Source organism: Rattus norvegicus, chromosome 2 (assembly GCF_021556685.1).
Source record: "Rattus norvegicus strain SHRSP/BbbUtx chromosome 2, alternate assembly SHRSP_T2T, whole genome shotgun sequence".
In the NCBI taxonomy this organism is placed as follows: domain Eukaryota; kingdom Metazoa; phylum Chordata; class Mammalia; order Rodentia; family Muridae; genus Rattus; species Rattus norvegicus.
In genome coordinates this window covers 240059998-240078557 of record NC_141535.1, presented here as the reverse complement: position 1 = coordinate 240078557, position 18560 = coordinate 240059998, and the positions used below count along the sequence as shown (strand labels likewise).

Genomic DNA, 18560 nt, shown 5'->3' with positions numbered 1-18560 from the left:
TAGGAGGGTTAAGTGTAGGGGTGACAGATCCAGACCATTCAAAATGTTGGCATATGGGAGCGCCATTGAAAATAAAGGGTACTTCCCCCAGCAAATAAATCGCCCATGTATTGTTTTCTTTCATGATACAAAAATTTGTCCAAATTGACAGAATTCTATCAGAAGAACCAGGCTAACCATTTATCACTGACTTCATCCTTCAGAAACACAGATTGAATCCTTACAGGCTTGTCATGTGTTCGCCTCCAACGAGCCTCTTAGAAGTCAGCAAGTTCTCTTTTCTTTTCCCTTCATTTCTTTTTAGGGTTCTGTTCCTCATGCCCTCCTTTTTGCTAAGAGGGCTCTGTATTTCTTCTAGCCTGTGGACTTGAATAAAATGAAGTAGACCAATTGACATTATTTATTTGTTTTTCTCGTTACTTGAACCGGAGACATTAAGGTTTCCCCTACCCCATTGTTGAGATCCGAGGTAAGAGATTCGCCTGTGGGTGTTCTGTTCATTCATAACATGCAGTTCACCACGGACCTGGCTTGGCTTGCCATCATGAGTGTTCTGTTCATAGTTAGCCCTGTGCACAAGATAACACCTCTTGGTATCCCAACGCCTCACAAGTCGGTATTTCTTCTGGAACTGCACGTTTTGAAGATTGAAGGGAGCTGGCAAGGGAGGAGTGTGGAAAGAACAAGCCTATTACTGCTCGTTTGTAGTAATGGAAGTTTAAAAATAGCAGATGCCAATTAGAGGAGGAAATTGTGGAAGCAGTCTTCACTGAACACACGCGCTCGGTAAGGAGCTGGACTAATTCCGCAGCCCCGTTTCAGATTCAAGCGAACTCGAATTTAGTTTCCTGTCTGGGTAATACCGAGCATCTCTGTCGAATGTTGGGGAGTATTTGTTCAAGTTGGTAGGTTTTGCATTTTTAATCTTCCTTAGAACTGTGGTGAATAATGGCCCCTGGCAGGAGATAATGAAATTTTCTTAATTTATATTTTCAAGTAGAAGCTTCAATTGAAAATGGCATCCGATGGCCTGGAGGCGTAGCTTGAGTACAAGTTCCAGGGGAGCTGCGGTAATAATGTGGTGCCGTCCGTGATGGGGAGCGATGGGACAGTGAAGAAGTCATTTAAGGGAGAAAAGAAAATGCACCAAAGCTTTATTGTAGCATATCTAATGATCTGGGGAAGATTCCCAATGGTTTTTGGAGCATGACTGGAGAAGCTAATGTTATCTTGCCAAAACAGAAGCCTCTGCTTAATCAGCAGAACGAGGTTATTGATTAGAACGCCTCTCACAATAGATTACACGTGGAATCTCATCTCCATCCCTCGCACTTGGTAAAGGGTAGTAACGAGCATAAGATAACCAGAAGCGGAGGAAACACAATCAGCCGGGCGTGGTACAGTTCAAGATTAGAGTTGGACGGGAGGCAGGCTTGCGTGGTTTTAAAGGCACACGCAGGAACGCGTGCACACAGCGCAGGGATGGCGCCAGAACAGGCGCGACTCTGACTTTGCAGCTCTGGGTCCGGTTTCTCGAAGGGTCATTGTTCCCGAGGCTTTCCACTATGTTGGGGATTCCTCGTCATCCAGGCGTTGCACAAAGTCCATCTTCCTTATCCAGTTGAAGCTTATTGACAATCTTCCAGGCAAGTCAGTGCATTTTCTAGATGAAAAGACTGAGCAGGGATGGTCTAGTGCAGTGTTGCTGGACTCACAGACTGCAGGATAGAACTGAGCCCTCAGTTCTCCGTCCTGTTGAAACCTGTTATTTTGGCACTCATTGTCCCACTGTAGCACAGCATCCCAATGGTTGCTCTGTTCTCTCTCAACACAATTATGATTAATAGCATATGAACCAGACGGTAGCTTGTCTCCCCCCCCCAATAAAAAGTTACAATTAACAGTTATTCACTTATGCGAGACGTTTCCTGAGGGTCAGAGAAGACCAACCTGCCTTTGAACTCAGAATCCTCCTGCCTCAGCTTTAACAGCTGAGATTTCAGAGTTGTGCCGGGGCACACGTGTTATCTTTCTAAGTGATTTTGGTATACTACTGTGTAAATGAGTCTGCTTTCGTAAAGTACATTTTCATCAAGTCTTCTCGAGGTAGTTTATTTAATTTTGGAAGTTCTGTGGATATTTTTGAAAATACCTGTCAACATTGGCTCCATATAGGGGTCCAGATACGTGTTTTAAATCCCTTTGCAAGCAACCTGAAGGTTGTGAGGGCAAAGAAATCGGTGAGTTACTCATCAGAAGACCTTGTAATTTTTTTCTCTTATCTATTGGACATGGGCCTGAGCATTGACACCAAGTTTAAATTTTTTCTCCAATTTCTGATGATCATGAAAATATCGATACTCTCTTGTGAATATTTAGTGGTTTAAATTATCGGTTCTGGTATGTAGGTTCGTTTCTCTGTTAGTTTTAGGGAGAATGGCTCATTAGCATAAGGTAAAGGAGAGAGAGCTTGACGACACATGGAGAAACATCTGCAGGCCTACTGGTTTTTAAAATTTAGGTCATAAAGATGAACCCTGGGCTTCCTTTCTTTCCTATCACTACCTTTGGCTAATACAGAAAGCTTATAATAACGGGCTTTTTATGTGTGACACAACCTGCTTTGCCGTATTTGAACCCACTTACAACCTCTAAAGCAGGATATAGTATTTTCTTGGTGGGATTGTTGGTTCTAAGAGTAAGACATACATTTTTAAAGTCTTAATGCAGGGCATTGTTTTGATGACCCTCGTATTTCATTTGCACGTGCTGGTGTTTAGAATCATTTATTACTGGATCTGTTTTAATGTCATGTGGAAATCTCAGGTTAGGTCTGATGTTCCCTATGGGCATATGCAGAATGACCTCTCAGTAGGGTAGCCAGAAGTTGGCAGTGAGAGTTAATGTAGAAGTTAGAGAGAGGCTAGTTTTCTTTTTTGTTTGTTTGTTTGTTTGTTTAGTTTTGGTGTTTCCATGCTGCAGATCACGTCCATGGCTTCTCAGCATCTAAGAAAGCACTGTGCCCCTGAACCTGCCCTACATCAAGATGATAAAGTAGAAGCCTTTAACTCAATGGAAACCCAAGTTAATGTCGAATGCTGGGCGGGGTGTTAGCACATCTACGTTTGTTTTTATAGCGTGTGTGTGTGTGTGTGTGTGTGTGTGTGTGTGTGTGTGTGTGTGTGTGTGTGTGAAATTACTTCTGCCTGTGGGAAACAGCCTGTTTAAAAAATATATTGTCAAAAAATCTTAATTTCACATTTAATAAGTGAAAGTTTTATATAGCTAGCAAGTTTTAGGATAACGTTCTTCCTTTCTCTCCTGTCTCTAAAGTAGGTTTATATGAGTCATTATGCCACATTCACTTTGGCTCGCCAATAAGCGATTGGAAGGTCTGCTCAAAATAGGGCAGCAGAAACACTTGACTTCTGTGACCAAGCAAGACGCACTGGCATTGTCAGCGCCAGTTACATGCTTAGATACTCACTGTTTATTTTCTGTTCTGTTTTCATAATATTTTATGGAGGGAAATTACGGCCACCATACATATTCTTTTTTTCCTGAAATATTTAAGTTTTCCGTCTTTCGTTTTGGTGGTCTTCAGAACAATGAGACACATCCCCCTGTTGTATAAAAGTGCTTCGGGGTCTCCTAGAGGTGAATTCTCTCCAGGTCTGGCCCTGATCATTTTCCTTATTAGAAAACTCTTGGCTGGCACTGATGCTGCTCTGAGGACCAGGTTTCAATCGCCACTGCTTTAATGCTTTAGTCATCTGCGTATCTTCATCAGAACGAACACCTACAGAACCACCCTAGAGCTAGCATAATGTCTGTTAGGTTGTAAACATTGTAAATCCACAAGGTGTTACCAAAATACATCAGTATTTTAACTGTTAGTGCAACACCAACTTCACTCATACACACAACTCTCTATGTGGGGAAGGGGTGTCAGGTTCAATCTCTGCCCGGTGTGGACACAGACTCCGGAACTGCGTCCATTTTTTTTCTTTTTTTTTTTTTTTTTGGTTTATGTTGCCTTTTCGTTTCCATGGCAATGAAAATAGAGCGTTGAGCCCTTGGTGGGAATTTACTTTGCCTTTGTGGCTAAGTAATTGCTTTCTCATTCTTGATCTATTCAATTATAGCAATTTCCAGTTTTACAGTCTTTCCCACAACACTCAGGTTAAAAGACTGCCAGACTCTTCCTCCTACTGAGAGCCCATCCAGGATAGTTTCCTCATGAGCACCGCTGGTGCTGAATTCAGTCCTCCAAACGGTTTTCTTTCCTCTCTGTGCCTAAAGATACTCATGTCCACAACTATGATTGTCTCACCCTTTTACAATGAAGTTTCTTGTCCTATTGACTCTTTATTGATTTAGTCTAAAACTCCAACTTTTCTTAGTATTACCTCTCTCTCTCCCCTCCCCCATATATATGTGTGTATGTGTGTGCCCATACATATTACATATATCTCCATCCCGTGGATATATATTTATATCTTTCAGGGAAAGCTGCATATTTAGACATAATTATGAAAACACACATGAAAAGTTTAGATTTAAAGTGAACATTTGTGATCTATTGGGGCATACATTTAAAAACAAAACCCTGATCATAACCCCATGTTTCACACTGCCCTGTTGTGCAGCGTATGCACTGTATGGTTAGGTAATCAATGTGGTCAGGACAACAGCCTATGTTTGTCCTCCGCGTTCATTGGGAATTATAGCTGTGGTCAGGTGACTAACACGCAGCCACTCAGAAAAATATCAAATCTAGACAGCAATAGTTTTACTCTCTAGTGTTGGTCTTTCGAGTAAAGTGCCACGAGAAGGTGGGACTTGTCTCACCCTCACTTCTCGCAAACCTACCACGATACTGAGAAACAGAAGTGAGCTCAAATAACAGACTAAAATCAGGTTTGTTTACGGGATTACTTCCGTACTTCTGCTGGTGAGAAAGTTGGCTGTCTTTGATGTGTTCTTTGACACAGCCCCTCCCTTCTTTCTCTCCCTCCATCCATTTCTCTCTCCTTCCCTCTTCCCCCCATCCCTCCTTCCTAATGATGAGGATTAGAGACAAATCCTGGTATAGATTAGACAAGGTCACAACCAACTCCATATATTCTGTGTGTGTGTGCGTGTGTGTGTGTGAGGGGGGGGGGAGAGAGAAGGGGGGGTTTACAAGCCACCGGAAGTAGGTTCTGGAAGTAGAGCTCAGGGCTCTGGAAGAGCGGGAAGCAGTTTTAACCCTCAGCCATCTCTGCAGCCCCCATCAGAACACAGTGTAAATCACAAGTCTTTTCAACATGTGGGCTTTCGCTTTGTTTGCAAAGCCTCGTGTTCTTTTCAGCCGCCCTGCAAGCTTCCTCTTTTTCCTCTCTGCACCAGGATCCCTCAGTACGAAGGGGAGGTGGCACTGCATGTATGAGAAGCTCGTTCTCTCATCGAATTGTTATTTTATGGGTTTCCTCCAAGTGTATTTAAACCCTTGGAATATAATAGCGGAATGTGTTTGAGTGATTATCAAATATATGCAGTGGGGGGAACATAAAAGAGATGTTTAATGTGTAGGCGTTTACATTTCTTGCTTTCTTAGAAACAAGAGCACGAAACGTAAAGAGAATTCCTGTAGGGACGAATAAGTCCAAGAAAGGGCGCGTAAGGAATTGACTTATTGATGGGGACCACAGGAGGGCTGAGGAGACCCGGAAGATCACGCTAGGGTTAGGATGCATGGAGATTCCTCTTTGCTCTACCAGGAAAGAACGAAAACACCAGGTTATTTTTCTGTACGAGTTAAGCTTAGATATTGATCCAACGAGAAGTCTCACATCTGTCCACTGTGCATTTTGACTTTTTTTAATAAAAAAACTTTTTATGCATCTCACGTTAAAGTAATTGATTAAGTGATGAACCACAGGTAATTTCTTCAGATGAGTGAAATTTAAAAAACAAAACAAACCAGAGAGAGCAAAGTGTTTTGCTGTGAGGGCTATACCATTTACATCGTCCATGTTCTTGAAATTTATGGGACAGGACATCTTTTTTTAAAAAAATGCCACATTGTCCTTCAAACTATTTTAATGTTTACAATGTATCGTTTCCGTCTTAGTCACAGTTTTACTGTTATATATTTTAAATTAAACTTTTTAGCTGTTTAATTCCATAGATCCCTCCTGCTTCTGCTCAGGACAGCTCTCTGAGTTGTAGTAGCAGCATTGTGTGCAACTTGCCCTGTCCCTGCATTGGTATCACTGGGCTTCCCATTGGCCTGGGCTTCCTTGTGCTGGGACGATCTACTTGTCCCAGACTGCTTTCCAGTACCATTCCATACTTGAGTTATTTTGTGCACCACAGACTATTCGGTATTCAAATTGTCGGATGCATTTTGTAATAATGCCCCGCTTCTGCTTGCTTTGTGTTCTTAATGTATAGACTATCGAGAAGTGTAATGAAACCCGTGCACACATTCCATCCCACTGGGCTGTAATCAAATCAAATTAGAAAAGAGATAGGTCTTGCCTTTACATAGCTTAAGAGAGGAACCTCTGGGCCCGCTTATGGAACTCTCACATCGTCCTGCCTTGAATCCCAGCTTCGTTCCGGGATCCTGGGTGACTCACTGACGATGATAGCACTGAGGCGAGTCCCGCTGCAGGGGAATACATAGGAAGAACGTCTCTCATTCTGGAGATCTTGGTCACAGCATTGTTTGCCATATTAACTCTCAGGGCATCCGGTGGAGAACCGGGTGCACAGTCCTAACGCAGACGGAAGCTCGGCTCCTGTGAGAAGCAGCAGTGCTTAGTCATGCACTGTGCTGAGGGCGTTTTTAGTGCACTTGCAGGCCTCCACTTGCAAGGTGTGGAGTGCTAGCAAGAATCTCACGTTCATGAGTGGGGACGGTGCCTGTGTTAGAGCATGTTGCACCAAGGGATGCAGAGGCTGACGTCTGGGTCTGTGTATGTCCAGGTAGGTTGTGACGACTTCCCGGTTAGTTGTTCAGCATACCACCCTGTGTTTCACTGTACCTTTTCCTGGTTGTGATTCTTGATTCTTAAATACATTATGAAGTGGCTCTGAACCTACTGGGTATTACAAAAATTCCAATTAAAACCTAACGGTCTAATATATTTGGAGACTATCGACTATTTTCTTTTCACTTCTAGTTATAATTTAGTGAGCCCCTTGATATAGAAACGAAAATACCAAGGAAATAGGAGTTTCATATGCTTCATGATTCGGCTCTGTGTTGTGTTTCCCAAGTATTAAAATGCATTTTGCCTCACGGGCTTGAATGATTCTGTTTTCCAGGTGCAACAACCGAACACAGTGTGTAGTAGTTACCGGGTCAGATGTATTTCCTGATCCATGTCCCGGAACTTACAAATACCTTGAAGTTCAATATGAATGTGTCCCTTACAGTAAGTATGAAGTTCGCATTTTCTCCTTTCTCCAGTGTTCCTTGTTGGAGCTGAAAAGACTCCTCCTGTGAAAGGAACGTATGTTTATGGCCTACAGAATCATTATGCATGCAAAGCACCCTGCCTTGGGACTCCGGTGTGGAAGAAAGCCATCCTCTGATGCTGGCCAAGTGTCTGTCTGTGTTCTTAAGTGTTTGGCTTTTAAGGCTACTGGTTTTTTTTCCAGAAAACAAACTTGAATTAGCTATTCAGGAGGGCAGATAGAAATCTGTGCTTTTGCCCAATACTAGTTGCTGACAAATTGGTTTGGCTCAGAGTTTTCTGAAGAAGGGATTGACTTCAGGTTTAATCCTGGGGGATTTGAATAGCTACCTGGTGTCCTGGAAACATGAATGCTTGGTGCTCAGAGCTACGAGAGTAGAGACTGAGGCGAGAGCTGTCCCCTTTCTTTCAGGTCCTGGAAGGAATTGGTTCTTTACCAGATTCAGTGAGGAAGTCTCAGTGCTTAAAGCCAAGAGCACAGACAAATCTGACGAGAGTCTTTAGCTTTTCCTACTTTTACACTGTTAATATCCTGTTTAAGCCTTAGAGTTCAATTGGAAATGTATGAGTAGAAGCAGAAGTTTCCTTCCAGTATCAGAATACATAGCTCCCCCATTACAGTTCTTATGTAGGGGAGAAAATACCTTAGTAGTTTAGACAACCTAAAAGTTTGAACATGTTGCCTAATATCGCAAGCTAGTCTAGAGGTCCTTTTATTCTTTGCCTTTTGAAGTTGAAAAAAAATTTAGTGTGTCACCATAGTGCAGAGGCATGTGAAAAGAGATTGTGGGGACTGTACTGTTACCGTACTTTTCTAAACGTTCCACCTTGAGAGGGAGAGGGAGAAGGAGATGGACGTACAGACAGACACTTGGAGCTAGGTGCTGTGGTGTTTGTGTGTCTGTAGTCCCATCTCCTGGGAGGCAGAGGCATCAGCATGATTGAAGCCATCCTGGGCAACATAGAGAGACCCCCTTCTCAACATAGAAACACCAACAGGCCAACACCTGCTAAATAAGGCAGATCCAGGCAGTTGATGGCATACTCTAGCATATGCTGGGAAGATCCTCTGCCCTCTCCGCCTCAGTTTTGATACATTGATGTGTGTGTGTGTGTGTATGTGTGTGGTGTCAGTTAAAGGCCAAATGCAGATTATCTTTCTCTCCTCATCTTTGCTCTGTGTTCCTGTGCTCCATGAAACGGATACACTTTTCTCAATACCTTCTGTACCATTTGTAGGATTGGAGGCCCCTGAGTTGCTCCTGTGTAATGTGGTGGCTTTACATAACCACCCTCCTGGGCCACTAGACGAACACTGTATTCTTCTGAGCTAACCAAAGTTTTCGCTCCATGAAGTCCCTCTCCCTTGAATTCAGCCTGGTTTCTGTCCTCAAATTAGACAAGGAATACAGCATCCATTTCCAAACAGTGGAACCAGTCAGAGCTGCCAAGAATTGTGTCTTTCTCCAACCTGGTCCCTGTAACCTAGTCTTAAGACATCCAAGAACAGTGTTAAGAGAACATTGCCTTCAGACTCTTAAGTAATTTCTCGCGCTGTTTAAGAAAGGAAATGTCATCTGGAACGTCTAACTTTCCACGTTTTACTTTTCCAGCTCCCCAGAAGTACTGTATATTGTGCACTAAACTTGCAAATAACTCTATTCAGGGAAAGTATCTGCTCTTTTTTATTTTTTTAAATTTAGTTTTTGTCCTTCAAAATAAAAAGTCACCCCAGTAATTAATGTGCTGTTGCCTTTCTAGATGTTGGCAAGAGGCAGATATAAGTGTATGACTTTTTTTTTCTGTTTAAAGACTAGAAGTGGTCCTGTATACCATGCAGTAGTGACACACTATAACTTGCATAATCGCGGCTCACCTAAAATTTAATGCCGTCCTCCTAGATTACTCCTAGTCTTACATAGTGCTTCCTGTTCCCCCATCTTCTCCTTCCTTGTGCCCCTGTCTGTGACACCCTCTCCTCACGTGTGCTTTTGTTTTAAGGATCCAGCCTTGATGCTCCCCCTCCCCGCTTTTTTTTAACAGTGTGTTTGGTTTGCTGAAGCCTTTACATACATAGCCCTTTCTCTCACTGCTTAGAGAAAACAATGTCTCCATCCAGTCAAGCTTACCATGTATCTTACCACTTGGCTTTACGCCAGTCTCTATCCATAACTAATCCTGCAGGAACCTCCCGGATCCCAAACTACTCCGTCCTGTTCTAAGTGGCCTCAGTGGCTTTCCATGACTTCAGAAAACACAGCAGTAAAGGCACTCAGCAGAGAACATTAGAGATGCCACAGTTGGCTTTGCCAACAGGCAGGTGCAATCTGTGTGCCCGACTGCATTCATCCAGGTAACATTGTATCGCAAGCACACACGTGCAAGGCATTCTTCATTGTGGACAGGACATCAGTATTGAAGCAAGTTAGTGTACATTTCACAAGTCATAGGAAACTTACAGGAAAAATGAGATTGGCCAGACTGGAGTTCCCCATGCTATAGCCAGGCCTTGGTTGCTGTGCATTCTTGTGCCTGCCTATTTTAAATTGTCACAGTATGGAAGAATTTTATCTGATGCTGCCTGCAAGTTCATTTGATAAGAAAATTGCATTTATGTTGATGAACTAAATTATTATCTTTGAATGAACGTGAGATTATTTCAAATGAAATAGTGTGTCACTTCAGATGCAGAGTATGTCGGCTGTAGTCAATGTGGGTCAGTTTCTGTCTTGTGCATCCACAGAGTCCGCTGCTGATGTCGATGTGCGTGTACTTGTCCGTTTGGTCCACAGAGGATTAAATATATCCCTGTAAATTAATTCATTTAGCCTCCTAAGACAAGTTGCACATCTTTGGCATGCGATTGTGACCGCAGGCTATTTTTAATTTTATAGTATTTTTATAGTCATCTGGTACATAGAATTTTGGCTGATCTGACAGATATCTACACGCTTTGATTTCATAAAATTCTTTATATGGAGAATTTTTTCCTTATGAAAAATCCATCGATCAATCATCAAAGGTTTTACTTATTTTTTAAATTACCTTTATATTTAATTTCTCAGTTTCCATTTGGATTTTAAACTGTATAAGGTTGATACCCATCTTCCTTTCCTGTTCATGGTATGATTCAAATCATAAAGAAGTGAAAACCTTTCTGTTTTAGGTTTTGCTCAGTGACTGCTCTGTCATTTTTACTGCATCAGATAAAAACAATGCAGTAATCTTTAGTAAATGGACGATACAATGTATGTTTCTTTTCATTTTGTTTTTTAAATTGAACTTAAAATTCTCTCGTCTGTAAGAAAGCAGCGTTAGAAGTGTAATTCATGTCCTTTATACGCAACTGCTTTATGTGAGTCCTTGTTTCCTTAAGGAACAATACAACTGTGTATAAATGCAGTCTGAGTGAACAGCCTGGACACTAATGACCTCTCTTGTCCCCCTTCCTCCACCACGCCCGTCTGCTATTGATTCTGAGCAGGTACAATGCGCTCCTAACGGAGGAGTAGTGTTAGGACTGAGTGCTCCGTAAACAAGTGCTGCTTCCAAACATCCCCAAACCGCACGTGTTTCCCTCCTGTAGTCAGAATGGCACAGATCAGAGCAAGTATGTCTCCCGGAAGTGCTTAAATAGACTGTAGGTTGTGCCTTAATTTAGAAATTATATGCTGTTGCCATGGCAAAAAAATTTTTAAAAAAAATATTCGTGTGATGTTTCTCTCAAAGGAGTTCTGGAGGAACCCTGTTTTATCTTGACGAATACTTACAATTCTAGAAAATATGTAATCAAGCTGAGATGGTAATAAGACGTGCGAATGCACTCTGGGTAATCAGTAGTCACACCCTGACGCCTTTTGAAAGGGAAGAGGATGAAACCCAGTGGAGTCATTTCATAGCTCGCAGGCAACCAACATACTTCAGAGCCCACATTCAACCACAGTTGCATTGTGTGGCCCGCACTGTTGGAGACCCTGTCGATGAGATTTTTATTGGCACTTTCCCTAGTGCATAATTCACCTTGGTAACCACATAGGGCTCCTCCTCGCCCTCACTCTGTGTCCTGCCCTGGCCAGGTCTGTGGCTCGGGGTACTTGCTGTGAATGCTGGGTATGACGGTTGTTGCATGCTATTGCTTTCTATGTTAATGAATGATGGTAGAAAAATGTCACAAGACGCTAACCATAATTCTTTCTTCCTTTTTCTCCCTGCCACCTGCGCTTGCTTTTCCCTTGTATGTATTTTGCTTACTTCTTTTATAGACTTAATATTGCAAGTTTGATTATATATTATATGTGTTATAGAAAATTAGAATTTTGTAGTTTGAGCTATTAAGTAATCTTAAGTAAATCAATGGGCGTTGTTTACCCTTTCATAATCTCTGTTGGGTGAGGGGAGATTGATATACTCCTGGAAAGGGGGCATTTTATTAAATGGTTTAAGACATTACTTCTAGAGCTAGGAAATAATAGAAAAATAATTGAAATGTACCGAGATGCATGGCTGTGTAGTCTTCTCTTCCTCTCATCTGAATATCTCTGGGGAAATGGAGCCATCTCGATGTTTATTAAATTTGACTTAAACTCCAGAGTCGAGTTGTGAGCCCTCTGAGCGTATTTTCCTTCCCCGCTAATATGAGGGCTCTGGTAGCTGAGCTCCTAGAGAGCAGATGCAGATGACACACCTGTGCATGCTTTTATGTCTGTAGTGTATGTATGTAAGGAGAGCCGGGTCAGAGTGCTGAGCGACTACGGCAAGGCAAGAGTATGTTTAGCTTGCATTAGTGAATTTCATTATTTATTCAGGCACACTAAGTGAAGCAGCATGCCAACTTGTTTGTATTGTCTCCTTAATCTACTAAAATGATTGATCCGTGTTCCTTTGTGTAACTTTAGAATCTCTCTCCTGCTAGGTTCTCCCGTGTTTCTCTTTATCCAAAGTAGTACAGCTCCCCTATTCTTCCTATATTTAGCATCTGTTACGAATTCGATCTTAGACTAATAGTCAATTTATTTTTAATCTTTTTTTCTTTTTTTTTTCCTTGCACTTTTTTTATTTTTTTTCCTTCCGATGCTTAAAATAGAAGTGGAGCAAAAAGGTAAATAAATAATGTCTACAGTCTCAACCCCAGCTCCCTGTCATGTGCCTTATGGATGTGACCCTCCTCCCCACCCCTTTCCCCGCGACACCCCTCTAGTACGATGATCGGCAGGACCTCATAGTGCACCTCATAAAGGCGTCAGCTGTTCACAATGAAATTGTGTGCCCGCTAAAATCTGGCGATGGGGTAAAATTCTGAAGTCGGCGAAGGGGGGCTGCCCTCTCTGTTTTCTTTTCTACCCTCTGTCTCTTTCTCTGACACCCTTGGATATTTTCTTGTTATTGAAGTGTCCTCTTGCCTGGCTTCCAGAACCCTCTCCGTAGCATGCCACGGTTACAGGGTCTCCTGGTCATCACATCACGCGTCCCCTGTGTCGATTTCTCTCTGCTCCCGAATGCATTCTCCTCCAATTGACATTCTCCAACCTGAATGAAGCACCTGTCACTTCTCTAGAAGGCTCAAAACCAAGTCTTCGCATTGAGTTTCCTGCTTTATAGTTGTGTTCCGTGGGAGGTAGTAAAGGTGGATTAGGCCCGGAAGTCATAACGTTTGGATTAAAACAGAATGCTCATCCGCTTTGAAGCACAGGCTCCAACTTTGGGGGATGCATTCATTCCCAAATTATTAGACAGAGACACAGCTCGGAAATCTAAATGTTGTCTTAGCTGTGAGCGATCCTAAACATAGGTTTGTACTTGTGAAAACAAGTGCTGGTCACTGTTAGAAAAGCTTTGGAAAACAAGGGTAGTACGTACAAAGTATACATTTTTAAAAGATGGAATGCTGAGTAAGATAGCTTTTCCTCCTTTGACTTGTGATCAATTAAATGCGTGATTACCGGTGTCATTTTCTTTTAACTTTATTCCCTTTCTTGTCTTTTTTTCCCCCGTGGCGTTAGTTTTTGTGTGTCCTGGAACCTTGAAAGCAATTGTGGACTCTCCAAGTATCTATGAAGCTGAGCAAAAGGCAGGTGCTTGGTGCAAGGACCCCCTTCAGGCTGCAGATAAAATTTATTTTATGCCCTGGACTCCCTACCGCACCGATACCTTAATAGAATATGCTTCTTTAGAAGATTTTCAAAACAGCCGCCAGACAACAACATACAAACTTCCAAACCGAGTGGACGGTACTGGATTTGTGGTGTATGACGGGGCAGTCTTCTTCAACAAAGAAAGAACGAGAAACATTGTTAAATTTGACTTGAGGACTAGAATCAAGAGTGGGGAGGCCATAATCAACTACGCCAACTACCATGACACTTCACCCTACAGATGGGGGGGGAAGACTGACATTGACCTGGCAGTGGACGAAAATGGCTTGTGGGTCATCTACGCCACCGAGCAGAACAACGGAATGATCGTGATTAGCCAGCTCAATCCGTACACTCTCCGATTCGAAGCAACCTGGGAGACGACGTATGACAAGCGTGCGGCGTCCAATGCTTTCATGATATGCGGGGTCCTCTACGTGGTCAGGTCAGTGTACCAAGACAATGAAAGCGAAGCTGGCAAGAACGTCATCGACTACATTTACAACACAAGGTTGAGCCGGGGAGAGCACGTGGACGTTCCCTTCCCCAACCAGTACCAGTACATCGCTGCAGTGGATTACAACCCAAGAGACAACCAACTCTACGTATGGAACAATAACTTCATCTTACGGTATTCTCTGGAGTTTGGTCCACCCGACCCTGCCCAAGGTAAGAGTGTTCGCTGTTAGTTCTCCATGACTCCGACCGCTTACCTTCTAAGGACTTTTAGAGTTTTCCCCGTGAGTTTGTCTTCCTCTCGTGGCTAAATCACAAAAGATGGTCTGATGTAGTCCTGTTTGGTACAGTTTTCTTTTTTACTCCTTTTTTTTTTTTTCAGTGACATGTTGGCTCCAAGAAATAATAGCCTTACTCACTTTAGGTTCGCTGCAAAGCATATGGTAACACCTACAGACACGTTAATGCCTTTCTTCCTTACCTGTGTTCAGAGTCGGTTCCAGCGTGTGCCCAGAACACTTAACAGCCTGGCAACAGTGGGTAAGGGAAATATGTAAAGAGATGTCCCAAAGCAATGGATAGGTGGGACACATGTGGCCAGGGCTGTGTGTGCTGAAGCTTTCACAGGGTAGGAGAAGGCGTCTTCAAACATTTCTTCCTCTTTCGTGGTGTAAAATTACACATTTTCACTTCCTGATCAAGGAGCGGCCATTCTAAGTCAGCCTTTCTGTAACTGACTGGAGCACACAGTGCAGGTCTACGTGATTCCAGGCCATCTCTGCTAACTCTGCTCACTCACTCCCGCTTGCTCCATTGGCGTCCCCCACAGGTATATTTAAGAAGGATGGCAGGCTGGGGATTTAGCTCAGTGGTAGAGCGCTTACCTAGGAAGCGCAAGGCCCTGGGTTCGGTCCCCAGCTCCGAAAAAAAAAAAAAAAGAAGGATGGCTATTTTAGAAAGAAGTGTTAAGTTTTTAGAGTTATATTCTGATTTATCAGGCAATTTCAGTTCCATGAGAAATAGATTCGGCTGTAATTACATCAATATTTTACTTTAAAAAAATTACTTCGTACTCTGGATTAAAGAATAACTTGTTAATTCTTTACACAGTATATGCACTAATGGTGTCTTTCCAAATGAATAATGGTATGGGTTTAAGATATAAATTAATATTTCAGTTCACTGGATAAATTGGGAGTTTTCAAGTTTAGAAGTCACTAAAAAAAAAAACGAAAACCAAAATATTTATCAAATTATGAAATTATTCTGTTCACCAAGATGAAATGCACCCTTCCGCTAAGGTACTACACTTAGACACACTCACAGTCAATAACATACAAACACTTCTATCTAGATATGTCATGAATAAGCCCGAAATACTATCAGATGGTCACAACCTTAAAAGGGAAAAGCAGAGCTTTTTAATAACTGAACTTCAAGTTTGAATCTTCACGGAGTACCAAAATACGTGTTGAGTTTTCCTCCGAAAGAAAGATCCTCGGTGGCCTGCTGATAAAGATGGGCTGCGAGATTCTTGGTTTAAAAATGTGGCCGGGAAAATCTGTTGTTAGATTTTCAACAAGGAAATTTCGTTTGCCCGCCTAAGTTTTCACTGAGCTTCTTAAAATAATTTGTTTTGAAGTATGTGATGTCTGTTTTCTCTAGAGGCTGGTCGCTTGGGACGATTCGTGCATCTTAAGTTTTCTTAAAGCTACCCCAGTGCTTCTGTTTCATTCTCCCAGCTTCTGATGAGTTTCAGCATTGGCTAAAATAATATTGATCCTCTGTTCACCTTTCTCTTGTAGCTTACTCCACCCTGACACCCTGTCACATTTGTTTTGGGTGGCAGAAAATCTTTCCCTCTTGGGGGTGGGGTGGGGGGAGGGGGGAAGAAAGGAAGGAAGTTGTTAAGCCAGTCTTAACAACTACAAATACCTAATCAGGCAATAATTGAAAGGTCATGAACAGTATATGGATTCTGTTCATTGAGTGTAGATCCTGTTCACCATAGCACAATGACACGCCTACTTGTCTCATTAAATGTAAGAGCTGGTAGCAGTGGCTTTCCCACATGTGATCTATGGGCTAATACATTTTGTGCTGCAATTCCAGTCAGGAAGGCTTTGCTAATTGAGGTGTTTTTCTGAAAGGGTACTTGCTAGCGTTTAAAACGAGGCACGCAGTGAGTGAGCGTTCCCATGACAGTGGTTTCTCCTTCTAAATACTTAGCCATTCTTCCATATTCCCAGAACATAAAAATTCATATTGACCCCGTATTAAACCCTAAGTAATAAAACATTTTACCTGACCTAAATTCTTCTTGCTGCCGTTTGACCCATATTCTTATTTTCTCTCCTTACGATGTATCTGCTTAAACTTCTAGAGACGAGTTTCTCCCTTCTGAGGTCTGTGCCCTATAAACCTGAAGGTGGGGTCTCACAGAACTGCCCTAGCCAGGAGATTAAGGTCAAACTAATAAGGCACATTTAGGTTTCCAGAAGTAAGTTTCAAGAAATGGATAAGGCAAGGGATGGAGCAACCAGAGGAATTAGGTCTTTGTTTCCCACAAGCCAACGATTAGAGCTAAAGCTCATGTTGAGTCTTAGTGGACGGGGTTCTCACGAAGCAGATGCTACAGGATTTAAGACAAAGCCTAGCTTGTATTTAACTAACAAAGCAAAACAATAAAAATATGGAGGCTGCGGATTAACGTGGCAAGAGGCATAAAGGGTGCTGAGGAAGCACCTTTTCTGGTGCCCATGGGTCTTGCTACTGCATCATTTCCAACACCGCTCTCTCTCAGTGATGGATCAGGCCTCCCCAGCTTCTGATGCCAGAAGTGTAGTCTTTCTGTCTCCTGTTATTTTTATATACATATTCGAATGTTTGGCTTCTCTTCTCCACCGTGGGTCATCGTTGTTGTTGTTGTTGTTGTGTTGTTGTTGTTTTAAACATCAAATTTGGTCCGTCTAGAACAGGTCTCAGAAAAAAAACCTCTTGGGCCTGTTTTAACTCTTCAGTCTATCCATATAACTTGACATTTCTTACTCTTCCTATAGATCTGAAATCCCAAAATATTAACAACACAGTAGTCCTATCTAGACTCAGTTTGGGGCAGTTCCTGAATATTTGCCTTGACTGTGAGAAGTCTGATAATTCCATAGCAGGAGGTGGTACGTAAGCAAAGGTGTCATTCCGTGATGTTTATCCAACACTCAGCACATCCCATTTTCTGAGTGTCTTCCCGCTGATAGTAAACGCAGTCCATACAGCAGCATGAGGGTAAATGAGGGCACTTTTCTCACCAGCTCGGATAGTTTCTAGCTGGAGGAGGTCATTCCTTCAAGAGTGAGTGAACAATCTGAGTGAACACTCAGACTTTGGTCCTTACGCACTGGGATAGAGTTCCCAAACCAATGGAGGAAGAGCCTGGCAGTCCACAGCTCATCCCTGGGTACTTTGCTAGACAGAATCTTTTTCTACTCACTGGGTACCAGCCGATGGGATTGTGAGTCCTGACTCTCTGGTATCACTGTAACGGTGCAGTGCTGAGTCAGCCCAACTGAACGTTTGCTAGGACGCCCTGCAAACAGAGCCTTGTAATAGAGTTGCTGTCCATGCTGTAGTTCTGTTTCGTGTTGGTGTTGGGAGAGTGTTCCCAAAGTCCTAACCTTTGCCATTTCATGATGAAACCTGGTCTTTCCATATCCCAGAGTCAGTGCTTTGTAGCACTGTCTTTTTCCCGGCCTTTGAACAGCCTTACCTAGAGAGGTAAGGTCAAACATTTAACATGATAACCGGGTGACCTTAACCCAGTCACCTGAGTTCTCCATGACGTATGGTTTCCATACATATGGAAAGATAATTTGTGCCTGCCTCTTGGAGCCGTGGTAAGACTTGATCTATTACTGATCCAGGCTCCTGGTTGTCATGACATCTGGCTGTGAATGCTGAACAAATACCATTAGCTTTTATCCTTGTCAGATGCCTCCAATCGTCTACTCGCAGAAAGAGTTAATTCTTAGAAAACCCTCTTAGATATAAAAACTTATGCCTTGAACTATCGCTGAATTTCACTCTTCCAGCATCCCACAAATCCTAGCTACTCCCCATGGTTTAATCTATTGACAGAAAGTAGAGGAACGCACGGCTTGCTACCTGAGATTTTTGTGAACAGAGTGGAGACCCAGGTTTTTTGCATCACCCTGTCCTTACTGATACTCAGCCAGCAGTGAGTACTGGTGGCGTTAATCCGTATCTGAGCGGTCCCCTGTGTACTGATTAGTATAGTGTCAGGAGATCCGTTGGGTGGCGTAACTCCAAGGCACTTGGTCCTGCCCTTTTCTCCATTCTCTCTGATCCCGTGCTCCCCACTCTCGACTTGATTCCGCCGCTGCCGCCGCCATCGTTTGACACTTTTGCTAAAGATTGTGGTGCTTTGACAAATGTTAATTGAGAAAGCACTGAAAGCCTCGATGCATTGTAATGGAAAGAAAATTACCCA

General features: G+C 42.7%; 1 protein-coding gene across 57 annotated transcripts in view; it reads left to right on the top strand.

Moving 5' to 3' along the window:
• The window catches only part of Adgrl2 (adhesion G protein-coupled receptor L2), a 618928-nt gene that overhangs the window by 560584 nt on the left and 39784 nt on the right, over nt 1–18560 (top strand). For 50 of the 57 annotated variants that reach the window (XM_087615404.1, XM_087615532.1, XM_087615554.1 and 47 more), the window contains 2 exons: nt 7318–7427; nt 13469–14269. In XM_087615404.1, coding sequence (XP_087471530.1) covers nt 7318–7427; nt 13469–14269 — 911 coding nt within the window. 57 annotated transcript variants of the gene reach the window in all.